The 18,651-nt window shown below is 40.5% G+C and overlaps 1 protein-coding gene across 2 annotated transcripts in view; it reads right to left on the reverse strand.

Moving 5' to 3' along the window:
• TLL1 (tolloid like 1) overlaps positions 1–18,651 on the reverse strand; it is a 196,432-nt gene that overhangs the window by 102,352 nt on the left and 75,429 nt on the right. The window contains exons 2-5 of one of the 2 annotated variants that reach the window (XM_041739071.1): positions 12,706–12,813; positions 10,518–10,598; positions 8,854–9,006; positions 7,879–7,996 (exon numbers count right to left, since the gene is read on the reverse strand). In XM_041739071.1, the coding sequence (XP_041595005.1) occupies positions 7,879–7,996; positions 8,854–9,006; positions 10,518–10,598; positions 12,706–12,813 (460 nt within the window). The remainder of the gene's footprint in view (positions 1–7,878; positions 7,997–8,853; positions 9,007–10,517; positions 10,599–12,705; positions 12,814–18,651) is intronic. The other variant, XM_041739072.1, reaches the window with a different exon arrangement.

The raw sequence follows: 18,651 nt of genomic DNA on the forward strand, positions 1-18,651 counted from the left end.
GCCTGTTAGATCATCTACCATAACATCCACAAAGATGTCCTCCCCGCAGCATCCTTCTCTCAACATTGAGGTAATTTAAAAATGTAAAGTCATATTATGACTCTGCTGTACCCAGTCGTCTCCGATGGTTCTACGTGAAATTGTGACAATGTTCAAAAATATTCATCACCCCTCCATGGAAGATAATCATACTTCCTTACTCCACTGATGCGGAGTTTGGTCACGTGACTTGCTCTGGCTAATGCCATGTGAGCCCAGACTGCTTATGAAATTTCTGGAGAGAATCTTTAATAGTCCATATGCGACACTGTCTGTGTTGCATCTGCCACAAGCGCATTGTCCTAAAGAGAGGTTCCGCCATCAAAGTGAAAACTAACATGGTAGCTCTGGAGAGAGACACAGCCAACCAGTGGTGCACATGCAGTGTACACAGGAACGAAGGCCTGTTACTCTAGGCCCCTGAGATTGAGGATCATGCATTACAATGACATAAATATCGCCCGCTGGCTCATACAGGCTCTCTCTTTAATCAGAGGAAAATCTGGATCTTCACACACAAGGGTCTTACCACGTCTTACTCCTGTCCCTGCAACGCACTCCTCCTGAGCCATGCGGTGTCCTGGCTCTGCCTTGAGCATACAGACATGCTCTCGCCTGACAGCCTTTTTACCGGCTATTTCTTTTGTCAGGACCTCTGTTTTCCACGTAGCTAGCTACATGGCTCACTCCACCTTCTTTTTCAAGTTTTTGTGCGAATGCCTTTCTATCGCATTTACATTTCTGTCCTTTTTGTCCTAGAACCTATAATCCGTTAATACATTTTATATTTCATTGATTTCCATTTTTTTCCCTGACTCCCCATCTTAGAATCTAAGCCGTCTGGGGACAACTTACAGGTTTTGTACACCGATGTCTCTAGCCCCTACAACAGAGTCAGGCACATAGTATATAGCTCAGCAGAAACAGAGAACAGACCGGTAGTTGCAAGCACTTGGGGTAGGAGGTGGGAGTGTGGGTCACAGGGGGTGAAAAGGTGCAATCTTCACCCATAGCAATGGGTTATAAGATAAATAAGTCCTGGGGATGTAATATACAGCATGGTGGCCAAAGTCAATAACGCTCTATCATGTACTTGAACGTTGCTAAAAGAGCAGATCTGAAAGTTCTCATCATGAGAAAATAAAAATGTTGCCACCATGGGAGGTGATGCCTGTTAACTAGATTTATTGTGGGAATCATTTCACAACGTATGCCTATTCCTACTCGTCAGGGCATGCACCTTAAACAGATACAGTGTTCTACGTCATTTATGTTGCAATAAAACTGGAAAAATCACTTTAAAAATACTTTTAAAATAATTTAAAAATAAATTAATAAGTATCTGTTGAAATAATAGATCCCATCAGTGCAGGAGAGAGCCAAGACTGGGTTACCGGAGAGCATCCAAAGCAGAGGCGCAGGTGGCCAGGGGTCAAACATGCTCTTCCTGAGATACCTCCCTCAACCTGGCTCTCTGTGTCTTCTATGAATTACCTAATAATCCAACAAGTGTGATTCTATAAATTACCTAATAATTTCTATAAATTATCTAATAGTCCTACAAGTCGATTTTTTTTCTGCTTAAATTAACTGGTCTCTGTTGTTTATAAGCAAGAATCTTTGCTAACACACCTCCTCTGCATAACTATCAACTTTTTGCGAGAAAAATACCTCACATTCAATTTTGTACTCCCCCCAATTAGTATAGTACAAGTGGCATAAAACAAAAATTCAATAGGTAAAGATGAATAAGTGCCTGCTGCCATAATCTGAATAACCAACTGACCAAAGTTAAATACAATTTAAAACACAAAAATCTAAGAATAGCTAAATAAGTTAACCCTAAGTTTATTTGGTTGGTTAGTTGTTTTTAAGGAATCATTAAAAATTAGCAGATAGGAAAAAAAGTAAGATTTTTCAAAAAACTAATAGATAATAGAGGATATTCATGGATTAAAGGCCTAAACGTGAGACCTGAAACCATAGAAATCCTAGAGGAGAACATAGGCAGTAAAGTCTATGGACATTGGTTATAGCAACTTTTTTCTAAACCAGGATCCTGAGGCAAAGGAAACAAAAGCAAAAATTAACTGTTGGGACTACAACAAAATAAAAAGTTTCTGTACAGTGAAAGAAATGGTCAACAAGGGACACCTGGGGTGCTCAGTGGTTGAGCGTCTGCCTTCAGCTCAGGTCATGACCCCGGGGCCCCAGGATCGAGTCCCACGTCAGGCTCCCTGCACGGAGCCTGCGTCTCCCTCTGCCTGTGTCTCTGCCTCTCTCTCTGGGTCTCTCATGAATAAATAAATAGAATCTTAAAAAAAAAAAAAAAGAAATGGTCAACAAAACTAAAAGGCAGCTTACTGAACGGGAGGAGATATTTGCAAATGACATATCCAATAAAGGGCTACTATCCAAAATATATAAGAACTTCTAAAATTCAACACCAGAAAAAACAAATAATTCAATTTAAAAATGAGCGGAAGACATAAACAGACATTCCTCCAAAGAAGACATTCAGGTAGCCAACAGACACATGAAAGTATTTCATCACCATTTACCTTCAGAAAATTGCAAATCAAAACTATAATGAGACGTCACCTCACACCTGTCAGACTAGCTAACATCAACAACACAAGGAACAAGAGACATTGGAGAGGATGTGGAGAAAAATAACCCTCATGCACTGTTGGTGGGAATGCAAATAGGTTCAGCCGCTCTGGAAAACACTCAGTTTCCTCAAGAAGTTAAAAATAGGGACACCTGGGTGGCTCAGTGGTTGAGCGTCCGCCTTCGGCTCAGGGCGTGATTCTGGGGTCCCGGGATTGAGTCCCACTTTGGGCTCCCCGTGGGGATCCTGCTTCTCCCTCTGCCTGTGTCTCTGCCTCTTTCTCTGTGTCTCTCATGAATAAATAAAGAAAATCTTAAAAAAAAAAAAAAATAGAACGACCCTACAACATAGCCATTGCAATCTGATTTACCCAAAGAACACAATATCACTAATTCAAAGGGATACCTGTACCCCTATGGTTACAGCTGCACTATTTACAATACAATAACCAAGATATGGAACCAGGCGGCCATCGACTAATGAACAGATAGAAAAGATGTGGTACATCTACACGATGGAAGACTATTCAGCCATAAAAAGGAATGAAACCTTGATATTTGCAATGACATGGATGGAGCTAGTGTTATGATAAATGAAGTAAGTCAATCAGAGAAAGACAAATACGATATGGTCTCACTCATACGTGGAATTTAAAAACAAAACAAATGAGCAAAAAGATAGAGAGAGAGAAACGAAGAAATAGACTCAATCAACTATGGTGAAAAAAACAGATGGTTACCAGAGGGGAAGAAGGTAAGGATTGTGCTAAAAATTGGTGATGGGTTAAGGAGGCCACTTAGGTGAGGTGTGGAATTGTTTAATCACTATATTGCACCCCTGAAACTAATGTAACATGGTAAGAAAATAAAATAATGTAACACAGTAAGAAAATAAAATAAAAACACTTTAAAAATAGAAGATATTCAGCAATATAAAGTTACACATCAAAGGTAATAAATTCAGCTATTAAATTTCTGACTTACAAAGAAATAAATCAAGTTGTTATAAAGTGATCTCGCATTTCGCTGATAGTAATTGATCATCTTGTGAAATAAAAGCCACTGATGACAATAAGCACTCGTCGAAAAAATATTCATAGTTCAAACATTTTGCCCACATAGGGAAAGTTAAAGCATATGGAGGAGGACAGATCAAAGATATCATATGCCAAAAAATTCTGACCTTTACCTTTTGCTTTTTAAAATGTTATCATTTCCCCATTTACCAAAGACTTGATATAGAATTAGGTACCAAACAAACATTTATTGAATAAAGGCTGATTGTAGCAGAATCAGGTGGGATATACAATGTTTTAAATGGTAAAAGTGGTTCCATATTTAATAACTCTCCTATAAATAAGGAGGACATTATTTTAGCTTTTATTTTTAAAAAACTATAATAGCTAGAAGTTGCCTAACTTAGTGGGTAAGCTAAAATCAAAATGATAAAAGTGAGGGATGCCTGGGTGGCTCCGGGAGTTAAGCGTCTGACTCTTGATTTCAGCTCAGGTCATGACCTCAGGGTCATGAGCTCGGGCCCCACATCAGGCTCCACAGTGTGGAGTCAGCTGAGATGCTCTCTCCCTCGGCCCCTCTCCCCACTTGCACTCTCTCTCAATCTGTACAGAAGGAAGGAAGGAAGGAAGGAAGGAAGGAAGGAAGGAAGGAAGGAAGGAAGGAAGGAAGGAAGGAAGGAAGGAAGGAAGGAAGGAAATCTTTTTAAAAAGTTATACAAAATGGCAAGACGTGTTTGCTTGCCATCTTAAAACCAGAAATAGGACTGGTAAATGCTGCCACCAGTAATCAATATGGAGATTACTATATGGAGCCTTACAGGCTCTCCATATTCAACGGAGATTTACACTAGATATTATTAAATACAATACCATCTGTGCAACAGCTCTTATGACATAAAGGACACAATTCCAAGGCCCAACAGGAGGATTATGTGTCTAACTTGACATTGATCTCATTGCAGTGCCCTCAGTGTTCTGTGCAACACTGACAGCCAAACTCTTTAATAATTTTAATTCATTTTTATGAGATATAAATGCAGTATCGTCACAGAAAAAAATCCCCATAAATAAAATAAATAAAATAACTGTTTAAAAAAAACTGTTAAAAAGCTGATAAAATAACTGTTTCATGAAATTATGGCCAATCACAGCAATTCCCAAATGAAGTTTAGAAGTCATAAAATGGTTAGAATGAGTAGCAAGCCAACCATTAATTCCTTTTTTTTAAGACTTTATTTATTTATTTATTTATTTTTTATTTTATTTATTTATTTTATTTTTGTTTTGTTTTTTTTTTTACTGTATTTATTTATTTACAATAGACATAGAGAGAAAGAGAGAGAGAGGCAGAAACACAGGCAGAGGGAGAAGCAGGCTCCATGCAGGGAGCCCAAGGCGGGACTTGATCCTGGGACTCCAGGATCGCACCCTGGGCCAAAGGCAGGCGCCAAACCACTGAGCCACCCAGGGATCCCCCAACCATCAATCCCTATATAACGTATTGTCCTTCCCATCATGGAAAATACAATATAAGGAAATTGAGTACAAAACAAAACACAAAATGCAGCAGTACTACGCTAACAGAATTACACGAATATATAAATATTCAAAAGCTTTATTTCAGGAGTGCAACTAGAGATTCAAAGATTTGAGGGCAACTTACCACCTCAGTGTCCATTGCTCTCGAATCATGAAAATGATCATTAAAGTACGTGCCCTTCGACACCTTTTGAAATGCTTACATTCTTTTCTTTTTAGAATCACATACAATATGCTTCGGCTGATGTGCCAATTGTCACTATTTTCTTAATCACCCATCTATAAAGCAGTGCACTGGGCGTCACAAGGGACGGCCTGTCCTCATCACGCACAAAGGCAGACAAGGAACCAAAGGTGGGAATGGGACTCACACAGCTGAAGGCCGAGCAAAGTCACCCTGAGGGCAGCTCAGAAAAGGGAAAGAGAGAAATATGTGCATGGTTTCCACTGATGAAAATGGGAGCAAAGCCATTCCAGGCACCTGGAAACGCACAAGCAAACACAGGGAGAAATGATAGCGGATGGGGGAGAACCGTGTAGCAGAATAAGACAAGTAAAACGAAAAACTTTGAAACAAGCCGCATTAACGAAAGCGAATGAGTATAACCATGAGTTTGTTACGACAGAGATTTATCAATAAAATAATGAACACCAGTGGTCGCTTTGTATTTGTTTCACAAAACTGAAAGGTGGTAGAGAGAAAAGAAAGACGCATGGGTCTGAATACATTACGTATTTAGAAATACGTGAGCTGAGCTCTCTCCATTCCTATTAGGTAACCAGAAGAAGGGAAGGAGAGTCTAGGTTTGGACCTTTTGAATATTCAATAGATATGAAGAACTAGGAGGCATTTCAAATGCAACCAAAACCTGTCAAGCTGAAATTAGAGCAATTTGGAAGAAAACTACTTGAAGAAGTCAAAACTAAAAAACAAGAACCACAAAAAAAAAAAAAAAAAAAAAAAACATGGTATTATCCAAAACTATACAGAAAGGTAATAACGTATACTATTTCGTAATGTCAGTCAGATAGGGTCAAAATTAAAATCCATGACCTTTTAAGTGAGGTCAAATGTTCTGGGGTATACGGTAGAACAAAGCCAAGACGGCACAACCTTCCCCCGACACCTAGTGAAATACATACTTTCTCCCCGCAAATATATGTGATTGGAGCAAGCACTGTGCCCCGGAAAGGGGTGAGGTCTTTGTTTCGCCTCCCTCCCACCCTCCAGGAGAGGGCCCTCCCCTGGTTCGAGCAGGGTGAGACAGCGCCTCTTCCTGGATGATCCCAGCTCATCGCTGGAGAAGGATTAAAAGGAAAGCCCATGAGATTGACACTATTTGGCAACAACAGGACCCTTTACAGCGAGGGGCCGGGCTGTCACCCCTGGAACCACTGGCCCACAGCAGCCTCCCCGGGCGAGGCTCCGGCCCATGGGCCTCCGGATGGGAGCCGAGGTGCGGCGGGCGGCCGGGCTCCCTGGCTATTCCTACAGGACAGGCCTCGATCCTTAAGCAGCCGGTGGTGTCTGTGCACGTGGCCACTCACCCGAAAGAGAGGGGAGAGGACCCCCCCAAGGCCCGCGGCCCCCGCGCCCCGCTGGCTCCCGGCTGGCAGGCACCTGGAGCCCGCAGGAGCTGCACGTGGCAGCGGCGGTGACTCTGTGGCACCCTTCAAATGTCATATTGGGGCATCTGGATCTCATTCCCAGGCTGACACTCCCCAAAAGGTGTTCTGGGAGATCGGTGCACGCTCTTCACTTTGGAAAGAGTGGCACGGCGGTTCCACTTAAAGTAAAAAGCACTGCGTCCTACCCTCTTTTCTTTTTTCTTTTTTTTTTGATTTTATTCATTTATGCGTGAGAGACACACAGAGAGAGGCAGAGACCCAGGCAGAGGGAGAAGCAGGCTCCATGCAGGGAGCCCGACGTGGGACCCGATGCTGGGTCCCCAGGATCTGGCCCTGGGCCGAAGGCAGGTGCTCCACCGCCGGGCCACCCGGGCGTCCCTATTGTCTCTTCAATTGCCTGAACATCCGAAGGCTCCCTGGACCTTGCTACCTCGAGACCCCGCTCAGCCTGCCGCAGGCCACGACGGCCGCGGGGCCACTGCTTGTCCCCCTCCCGTGGGAAGCCCGTCTAGGAAGCAGCTGTGCCAGGAAGCCTGGAGACTCTCAGGAGGCCTGAGGTCTCGCTCTGCCCGGCACCTTCTGAAGATGCTCCTCGTGGCAGTGATCGGGGGAGGGGACACACGAGAGCCCTGGGGACAGATCCGTCACGACGTGGCGAAGCCAGGGGCGGGCCGACCCAGGGGACAAAGGCAGAAATCAAAGATGTTGGTGACTAGAACGTCATCTCAGTGCACGGGTTCTACAGGGGACACAAGAGAATGACCAGGCGACATTACGGAAGCGTCTGATTCACAGGGGGGACCCCTGGGACATGGCCAATACCGTCGCCGCCGTCGCAACACGAGCGAGGAGTGGTCGGCGCAGTGGGGAGACGCGCCCGGGGAGAGGCACAGGCTCTGCGACCACCTGATACTTTTCTTTAAAGCAAAATGTTTCTTGTGGAAATTCACCTCCCCCCTGGGCAAAATGCCAAGCACCTAGGAAGAGGCGGCCCTAGTCGGGGTCCCCTCGTGCACCCGCCCCTGGGGACCCCGGTTCTACTTGCCCGCAAGGCCTGTAGGTGAACACGATGTAGCTCTCCTCCTCGCTCCTCTCGACGAAGGTCACACACGTGTGCCTCTCCCAGTGCCGCATGGCCTGCTTGAACATGGCTCGCTGGCTGCCTGCAGGGACGCGATGTCAGCGGGCGCCGCGCCCCGGCCCCACCGGTGCCCCCACCCGCACCTGCCGGGCCCCAGCATGGCCCTCGGGAGCCGACGCGGCCCTCGGGGTCGGGGCCGAGGCTCACAGCCCAGAGGGAAATCCAGAACATCTGTCGATGGACCCCGAGGCTCCTTCCACAGTTTAGCTGTGTGGACATTGCTGCTAGAATATCGGGGTGCGGGTGTCCGTCGACAGATGATGGGCGGAGAAGCTGGGGTCCGTGTCGACAGTGGGACATCCCTCAGCCACTAGAAAGGACAAACACCCACCATGTGCTTCCACGTGGAGGGACCTGGAGGGATGATGCCGAGTGAAGTAGGTCAGGGGGGGAAGGACAGTCATTATATGGCCTCATCATTTGGGGAATATAAAAAATAGTGAAAGGGAATAAAGGGGAAAGGAGAGAAAATGAGTGGGAAATATCAGGGAGGGGACAGACCATGAGAGACTCCAACTCTGGGAAACGAACTAGGGGGGTGGGGGGGACTGGGTGACGGGCACCGAGGGGGGCCCTTGATGGGATGAGCACTGGGTGTTATTCTGTATGTTGGCAAATTGAACACCAATAAAAAATAAATTAATTATTAAAAAAAATTAAAAAGAAAATCCAGAACAGTATTTGAGACTCTTAGAACTCAAGACTAAGAGATTTCCCAACCTCAGAGACATTCTCAACTGGCCGCCGGGGTGATTGGGGCATCTCTCACGTTTGATCTGATACTACTACGCTCTGTGTATTAATACTCTGTAAAAATACACACTTAAGCTGTGTGATAATGTTTCTTTTGCAAAAATAAACGCTCTGGGAACGTCTTACCAGTGAAGTTGCCTCCTATAACGTAAGGGATAACACCTCCAGGCCATATCCTTTCGGTTCTTGATGTAGCAGCTCTGGGAACTCGGTTTTTCTCATTTTGCCCTGAGAATGCTGGGGGTGCTTTTCCCTTAACTGTGCTGTTTTGCTCCAAGCCTGCAGTGACATTTAAAACACTCTGTGAAACACAAGTCCTCGGTCAGGGAATCATTTCCTCTTAAGAGACTAAAGTTAAAATGTCTTATTTACATATTTGTGTAAATATGCCTGAAGCCAAAATGCATTAAAGAAAACCTTCATTTATATTGCATTCTTGAAAAAGCATTAAAATATTTAAGCACTGCATGTCAAAATACTACTTCTTAATGCTCTATGAGCAAATTTTAATGAATTCCCGTACAACAGCCTGCAGCGGACAGCCGTCCGGCAGACTGGTAGGCCACAAAAAATGACTTTATTTATTTTAATTTCCTAGATCACTGCCAGCTCACCACCAGATGATCAAATGGACACTGTTTAAAAAGTCCAAGATATTCCAAATCCTTCTTAACTCTGGCTAAATCCTTCACTCTTTTATATCAGGACTGATACCCCATAGTACGGCCTGAAAGTAGGATTATTACATTACAGACAGGATAAATTGAAATAACGCCAAGACAGGTACGGTCCCAGCCTCCTGGAACACTGGTCTGTCTGTGCAAACGTCCTCTGGGTTCGTCTCCAGGTGATTTAGCACCGTTTAGACATCAGGACACATCCTGAACAAGCCAATATAAAACGCAACCCCTTCCTGGAGCCCCTTTCACGTCTGTGGTCATTCATTGTCTTGGTGAGCTTTCAAGATATTTTTGTTACTGTTTTTGTCTTTCCTAAATTTGCTTTATTATTCATTCTTATTCATCTATCACTGTTGATCCAAATATCCCAGTACTGGAATATAGTTCAGATACAATAAACTTTGACGGCACGCCCCCGATTCCCACGTCCCTAACAGGTCTATGGTTGTCATGTCCTGAAGAAAAGCATTTTTGCATGGGAAAATCATTCCTTGAAACTGCGTGCTGTCAATTATTTAATTAACAATTCATCGACCAAAAAGATGTCGGGGGAAAAACTTAGAACAGGAAACTTTTTTAAAGACTCTACAACCTACAAATCGTGTTTAACAGATTCCTCACTCTAAGTATTAGCTGATTATGAAACCAGATGGCTGTTTTTCTATGTCTTTTTCTGGAAGGATAAAAACATTTTCCGATTTTTTTTTTCTTTCATTCTAACAAATCGGTTTGTCAATTTACTTGAAGTGGGTTTCAGTTCAAAACGGTCACGGCATTTTCTGATTTGATTAAAAGTGATAATGGAGAGTTCCATGCTTGATAAAAAACACTTTAGTGTGATACCCACTGCACGGGAAATAAATACCAACAGTAAAATAACGCCCTGATACATTTTATAACAAGGAGAAGCTGAAAATAAGTTAAAGAAACATTCTAATGGTCCCAGATTAATTTCTAAAAAACTTACAGTAAACATCAGCTAACAAAAGGGACTCTTTGTCAGCATATATCCGTTACACCCGTCACAGGTTAATGGCAAACTGAACTGCTATTAGTATAATATTTACTGTACATCAAGTCAAGCGTCTGCAACTTTAAACATTGATATACCAGAGCCAATTCTTCTTATCCTGTCTATAAGCTGGTAGAGGGCCCCTCGTTTCTTTGAAATACCATGGTCTCCAAATCCACCTTAAGAATAAAATAAAATAAAGTTAAACCCATTGCATTTTAAAGTTCTTCTAAATAAGCCACACCAACAGGCTACACTGATTTCTCTTTGGACATCTCTCTTTGTGTGTGTGGTCTTAGAATGTTAGAGCCATGAAAATCCATAAATCTTAAAGAAGCGTGTAAACATTTTACAAACACAATTTTGGTAACAAGAAACAAGTGGGTGGGGTGATCCAGAGAGCAATCGGAGTGACTTTATTTGGACATCATGGCAACTGAGTCATCTATTGATAATTTGAAACATTTTTCTTCACTGTGACCTTGACATCACATAGTGTTATATAGGATGACAGCAAGTTGTTTTGCCCTGGTGATTGCATTCCAGCTATTTCTCCAATGTAAACTGAATATTTTCAGAAGCCAAATCAGCACATGGAAATAAAAACATTAGAAAAGTAAATGTATAGTGCAAGTCTTGATCCAAAGCTGCGATCGGTTTTGAGATATTTTTAAAAGCAATTATCATATTTTATAAAATGCTCAAATAAAATTTGAAACGAGTTTTGATAATTTATAAAAACCAATTAACACGTAATTCCAAAAACGTCAGAACAACCCAAAAGGATGTTCAGTGGCAAAATGCATTCTGTTATGCTACGCAATTGGAAAAATTCATAAAAATAGATGTGAAGAATTTTATAGCTCGAAAAGCAGATGAAAAGGTCAGGATAAGGAAATATGTCCTTTTGCAGTTTTAACAACTGGGAAACGATGAGGAAAGGTAGATTTCCTATCATAAGTCGGAAACCAGAGCATTTGAGGAAAACCCGAGTACTCTGGTTCTCATTCCAGGCCTTTAACAGAATGCTCTCCCAATCGTATCTCCTATTTTCCTTTCTTTCTGAATTTTCAGTAGACAAATAACAAAAAGGCATCACCGAGCAAACAACCAATATAACCACTGACGATATCTGAACAAGCGCAGATGAATTCCTACCACCAGAGTATGGTTCCTGAGTCTTTTCAGGCTAAGATCATGAAAGGGCCAGAAACTGCACCTTGATCTATTTCTTTCCAATAATTTCCCCCTTTGAGATTGATACCAAAACCTATTTCCCTAGATTAAAGCTAATAAAAACCAAAACCAATCACAAAAACCATTACCATATAAGCCTCCTAGGGCAAAAAAATCAATTAAGTCCTTATAAGGCAAATAAGTTAGGGGGCTTATTCACTGACTAATAACGTGCTTGATTATTTGCATTACACGGTCACAGTTTTGCTGTGCTACTTGAGAAAAATTTTTGAGATTCTTTCATTGAACATTTTAGAAAGATGAGGTAATATTTAAATGTATTCATTCTTCTGTAGTTATAAGAAACATTCTTAAAGAATGGCATTTATATGCTTGAAACGACAATTGTGTAACAATTACACTTCATACTAGATATGCCTGGAGCACATATGAATAGATTTAGAGGACGGTTAATCAGGAGAAAAAGGAAAGGTCTTAGGTAATATTAAGGTAACTAAAAAGATAACAGTAATTATAGAATTTAAAAAAAACAATGTTTCAAGACTACTAAAGGCAATAATGCCTTTAATATTTAGCAAATTTTAAAGATTTTCATAGAAATTAAAATTACAAAAAATTCTATGTAGGTAGTTCATTAATACAGAAAAAAAGGAAATTCATAAAATAAGTGGTTGTTTCTCACATATTCTCAAAAAAAACTGAAAACATACAAACTAAGTAAATACTTATGGGAAAGATTATACACTTTGAAATAAGAAATATAATTAATTTGATCTCCACATGTGTAGATCACAATAATATTAGTAGCTATACCTCATGGGGTTATTATGTGTATTCAAAGAGTTATTATCTGCAAAGCACTTAAACCAGGCATGGTACATGGTAAACATTACAAAATATCTGTTAAAGAAATTAATTAGTGAAATTAAAATCATGAACGAAATCTAAATTTTCAAATAGGTTCATTTATGCTTAGGAAATCACAGTTGATCAGCAGGACATTAAAAGTGACCCAGAGAATACTAACAGCATTTCAAGAGTATCTTTTCTCCAAAATGAACACAAATTCAATCAAATAATCAACCATACCTGTGGTATGTCCAAGTCCAAAAGGGTTCTGTGTAAGGTCAATTGTCCTATCAATTTGAAAGATACTTAAGTCTTCATCATCTAAGGCAATATCACCCCAAAACACAGCTAAAAAAGAAAAGTCCAATTAAAATGTAAAATATTTGAGGGCAAAGCCAATGCAAACAAAGCTAATTAGAAAAATATTGCTAAAAATATGGAAATTCAGCCCATATAGACAGTCCAGAAAGTAATTATAATTGAATGTAATATTAGACCTGTTACACTAGAATATGAACCACCTGGGAAAGGGTATGATCTATCTTTTCTTTCTTTGGTGTTTGAGGGAAGGGGTTAAGTCATTTCTTTGATGAAATGGGCACTGATTTATGGGGGAATTAGAAAGTGAATTCAGCAGCATGGCTAACTTGCAAGTAAGTGAAAATCTGATGAGTGTGCTTGAATTTACAGTGGATGCCGGTCTTCACTGCCAGGTAGAAGGAGACATAGTAGACTAAATATTGTCTGTTACAGCACCTTACTCATCACATTTTTATACAATTATATGCACTTTGTCTAAAGATGACATTCCTCTGAGCTTCTGTAAGATGCATAAACATCAAAATAATATTTAAGTCAACATTTATTTAGTCAAAGACTAGATGCTACACCTTTGATCTTTAATGATAAATAACACACTGTCCAAATTTCCAGGAGCTTCAAAATCATTGCCCCAAATCCTGAAAACCCTCTGACTCTATCTTTTATATCCAGTCTTTTGTGCTACTTAATAAAACAAAGCTCTGTAAACCATTGTGGGAAAAAAATGCGATAATCTCTTGAAAACCAGTATGTGGATTTCTCTTTTAAGGTCAAAAATACATATTAACATAACAAAAAAAATTGCTTTCCTTTTTATTTGAGTCCAAAAACTGGAGTGATCACTCCTAGTGCTGCAAGATGTCAAACTATAGTAAATTAGGAAACATAGCAAATTTAAGAGAGAAAATACATTAATTGTGAGATAGTAAAACATTGACAAACGCCTTGGAAATTCTGGGATATTTGTTTCATGATACAAGTTCACAAATTTTCTTTTTCAAGATTTTCTTCCAATTTCTGCTTTGCAAAACCAAAAAGGAAAGGAAGAAAATACATTAAAATTGGGGGAAGTAAAGAAATCTATGCTTTTCAAATCACTGTCTTTTAGTAGATTTGAACCTTAACATTTATGAATTTTAGGTATAAAAACACTAGGTAATGAAATTAATTTATGAAATTTAGGTTTCAATCCCGAAAGTTATACAATACTTTAGGTTTTGGCCAAAAGTTTATTATATAAAATTAGGTTCGTTCCCTCATACAAGAAGACATGATATAAGAAGGGATTAGATTTATGTGTGAATCTAGAAAGGAAGAAGATAGAAATTAGCTCGAGGTAGGTTTTCGGTTCAACACGTGGAACTCCATTCATTAAAATCGGAATTCTCTCATCAAGCCCTGTCTTCCACCCTCTGTCAATGGAACCGTCGAAGCAGAGAGACGCTGCCTGTCTTTTACTATCCTAGAGACGAAGTAATGAGAGGTCTGTAGAACAGTTTACAGCACTGGGTAAGAGGTTGGCCTTGATGCCTGACATCGAAGCCAGATTCTATTTAGCTTCCTCCACATGGAGCAGAAACTACGGCTGTTCCAGACATCCCAAGAAATAGATGGCCTGCCTGAACAAAAAGCAAAAGACTGTAATTACATAAAAGGCTTGTCCAGTTTTATAAAAATAAATTCTGTACTTCTTTGTTCAACATTTTACACTTTCAGGTAAATCCAAGTTTGCTAGTTATTTAAGTCTTCCCATTATGTGCATTTACTATGCAAGGGGTCGAGGGTCCTGACGGCAGGGACTCTCAGCCTCCCTCCGCCTTTCTCAGTGCTGGGGGCAAATAGAGACACGAAAAGAGGGTAACTCCAGCATTACTGGAGTGGGAACTAGAGAGGCTCTGGCCAGGATGCAGGCTGTGAGATCGTAGGTCTGGAAAAAGGCCTTAGAGTCTACGTTTTTAACAAGCTGCCATCACAAATAATTGTCATGGTCATCATCTTTATTAGCATTATTATTATTTTTTTTTTTTTTGCAAGAACCAACTTTCACTCCTCTCTGAACCAGCTGGCTATGCAAAAGCTTGAGGCCCTCGACCAAACAAAATGTAGCTTGTCAGTCCTCTATTTATATAATAAAAGTAGTACGAGTATGAGTAAAATAAAACCCAAATGTGTTTTAGATTTTTGTTTTCTTGTAACAACTTTTCACATGCAATAGGACTCATGTCTTGATGGATGGATTATATCAAAAACAGATCAGCAGTCCAAGGATATAACACTTCACAGAAGCAAAAACATTACTTCTGGGGAGAAGGAAAGGCACAAGGCCAGATGACTCTGAAAAGGAGACAAAACTGTCCTGAAATACAGAAACCCATATTTTATTTACTGTTATCTTTTTCTGAACTAAAAGCTTCAGAATATTGTGGCAGTTCTGAACACACCATGAATTGCTTCGGGAGAAGACCAAATATTTCTGTGAGGACAAGCCATCGTGAACGACAAAGCCAATTCACTGGTGTGCAGACTTGATCTACTGCAGGCCACGAACATCTTTAAATTTTGATACTATCAGCAGGAAAAAAAAAAAACAGCTTAAAATTACAACCTATCATACAGTTTAAAATGCACAATTTCTTTCTTCACGCTGCACACATTTAAGGGTTTCCTTCATTCATCTTCTAGTTAAATCTAAGTGTCCTCTTTCTGCATGCTGAAATACTTATGCATTGGTACAGCAAGCTGGACCATTACACCCTGTAATACATGGATTTAGAATTTGCATTATAATCTAACACGTATTTGTTATTTAAGCTCCAAGATCGTTGTAATTCCCAAATCCGCTTTGGAGTTTGTTGTTTTCTTTTCTTTACGGTATTTTCTATTTGTTTTGCATCAAAAAAACCCCCACAAAAATTAGAAACAGTTTTTAAAAGTATGCATTATTACTCATCAGCCCCATTTAATCCAGTGATTTGAGGTTGGGCATATCGGAAGTGAAAGCAATACAGGACACTGGTTATAGATGATAATACTAAGGAAATGCTCAAGTGCACTTAGAATATTTACTATCTGTTTGGAATTCTGCTTGGATTCCTATGGTCAAAATGGGGTTGGAGCTAAGCAACAGGCCAAAATAAAATGTCAAGAAGAACAATTTTTAAACTGCATGGAAAACCACAGGTATTGTTTTTCTTCTGAAGGCTATTTGCATTCATCGTACAATTCTTTTTTTTTCTTTTTAATCAAAGACCAAGAAAGACAAATAGCTTCTACTGTAGTAGGTAAACACATTTTACAACAGGATGTATGGTAAGAATAAGCAATCCAAGATCGTGATCCCCTCCACCATAACTCTAAATGAGATTTCTCCCACCCCTTCAAGATTCCCCGACCATCTTTAGCCTTTCTGTTTGGAAGTTGGGATCCAAAGGAGTCTTCAAGCTCGTGATTCCCTAAAAGCTGTATGCAAAAAAAAAAAAAAATGCATGAGTTTACATATCCAGTCGCAACATGTTTTTGCAGGGGACAGGTCCACCACGGGTCGTCAGAAAGGATCACACAACGTCAAGAGCCACTACTTTTGCCAAAAGCAAAGCCTTTCGGGAACACGCGGGAGAAAATGCTTGCAAAGTTAAGTATCCTCCCCAAAATGAATACATTTACTTGAATTAATGCGAAAGCCTGTGACAGCTGGTCCCTACTAGACAGCCTATCATAATAGGTGAGTTGATGGGGTCTCCTCAGGCATTACCTACAGGAAGCCCTTCCAGGCCCCCCCCTTGCAACTGATCTCGTGTCACACCTGCTTCTGCGTCCCGCCCGAGCTCCTGTCAGTAACGGACCAGCACGCGGGGGTTCGTGCCAGGTCTTCAATAGTCTGATCTTCAGTCTAATTTTGAAAATACTGACCACGGGAAGCCCGTGTGGCCCGTCCTTAAACCGTCCCCGCCAGAGCACCTGGCAAACAGTAGGCCCTCGATATGTCTCGATACACAGAAAAAATACGGATGAGGAAATACCCGGATTGGGGTAGAGCTTGCGTAGGACAAGAATAAGGCGAGCCATGCCACCACCCCACGGGCTGGCCTTGAGACTCAAAACACGAGACAGTCCCCATTCTAAGGAATATTTCAAACCATTTCAAGCCAGAGTGGATTACGGTCGTGCACCCAACAAAAATTTGTGAAAGGGACAACCGCCTTTCTCATTTTCTGTGGTACATGTTGTTGAGTGTCCGTTTTCTCCAAACATCACACCGCTACGCCCAGGACATACAGACCTGACGAACAGGTCAGTTATCTTGAGATTGATGCGATCTGAAGAGAGGGAGAGCTCAGCTTCCACAGTAGCCAGGAGCACTTGCTTGCTGCACTGTTCCCATATACAGTCTAAACTTTCTGCTTTTATTGATATTGGATTTAGGGAGGAAGAATGATGTCATGTGAAGGCCTGACAAGGCCGCTTTGGCTGCTCTACCCCACAATAAAGGCTTAGTAAAAATTTCCTCAGACAAGGACAACAATGAAGGCTCAAAAGTCAACTATTTTTACTTGATTGACAACCACGAAGCAAATTCCCAAGGAAAAGTAAGATTTGGCCAAAGTTCTAATCATACATTTTGGAGACATTGTTACAATACTTAAAAGGGAAAATAATCTTCTGGTGGCATTTCATACTCATACTCACAGAATAAGTTTTTGCCCCCAAATGACACACATGAAAGTTAATTTAAGCTCCAAGTCTGGGAAACAATTAACTCTAAAGTCTTGATATACATATTTTTATACAGACTCTCAGAATTAGTCTTCAAAAAAATTAGGATGAGAATCATTTTATGTAGTGTATATTTCCTTCTTAAATTTCTAATAATAAAAAAGAGAGTATTTGCAGTCTAATTATTGTACCATGCAGGGACGCCTGGGTGACTCAGTGGTTGAGCGTCTGCCTTTGGCTCCTGGGGTCCCGGGATCGAGTCCCGCAGCGGGCCCCCCGCAGAGACCCTGCCTCTCCCTCTGCCTGTGTCTCTGCCTCTCTCTCTCTCTCTGTGTCTCTCAGGAATAAATAAATAAATAAAATATTTAAAAATAAGCAAAGTAAATAAAAATAAATCTTTTTTCTGTTTTAATGCAGTTCTACATTACAGATATAGTTAAATGCTAAATTTTCAAATAAGCATCTTTCTTTTTAAGTCAGAAAACAAAATTTTTCTCATAACAAAAGATCCATTGAAATGCCATATCAATCTGCATTTATAGCCCACAATGCCCATGGATAGGATTTCTCAGAACATTTTTAAAATATCACCCATACCACAAATATTCATTCTGAACTCTTTGTCTCAAAAGAGAAAACACTGACAGAAAAGTGCTTCGATCAAATGATGTAAAAATCAATATTGAAACTTTCTTTGCATATGGCCTAATAATTTGTTACAAGCCTTAAGAAAGCAAATTATCACAGTTTCTAAGTTTTTTAAAAACTTCCATTCTTATACTGCTCAAATAATGAATACCAAGATCTGGTTTATTTATGTTTCCCACATCACAGATCTTGTCACGACAGCATAAACACTTGTTTTTTCTTCTCTCAGGCCCGTAATTGTTTATACTTGTGGCCACTTGTGCAGGAGTCAACCCTGATACTTCTTTCTTAATTAAGTTTGTTTATTTTCTAAATATTGACACTAGCTCTTGGGGTAAATATTGATGTCTTCCTGGAAGTAAGTCTGCTCATGCCAATCTGCTGTTTTCTATATTCTAGTTGTGTTTTATCCACTGGCTGGTCATCTCTTCACACAAACAGAATCTTGTTTCCCACTTTTCCCCCCCCCCATTTTTATTGAGTCTACTGCTAGGAAGGGTTAAG

The sequence above is a fragment of the Vulpes lagopus genome, chromosome 23 (genome assembly GCF_018345385.1).
Source record: "Vulpes lagopus strain Blue_001 chromosome 23, ASM1834538v1, whole genome shotgun sequence".
Taxonomy (NCBI): Eukaryota; Metazoa; Chordata; class Mammalia; order Carnivora; family Canidae; genus Vulpes; species Vulpes lagopus.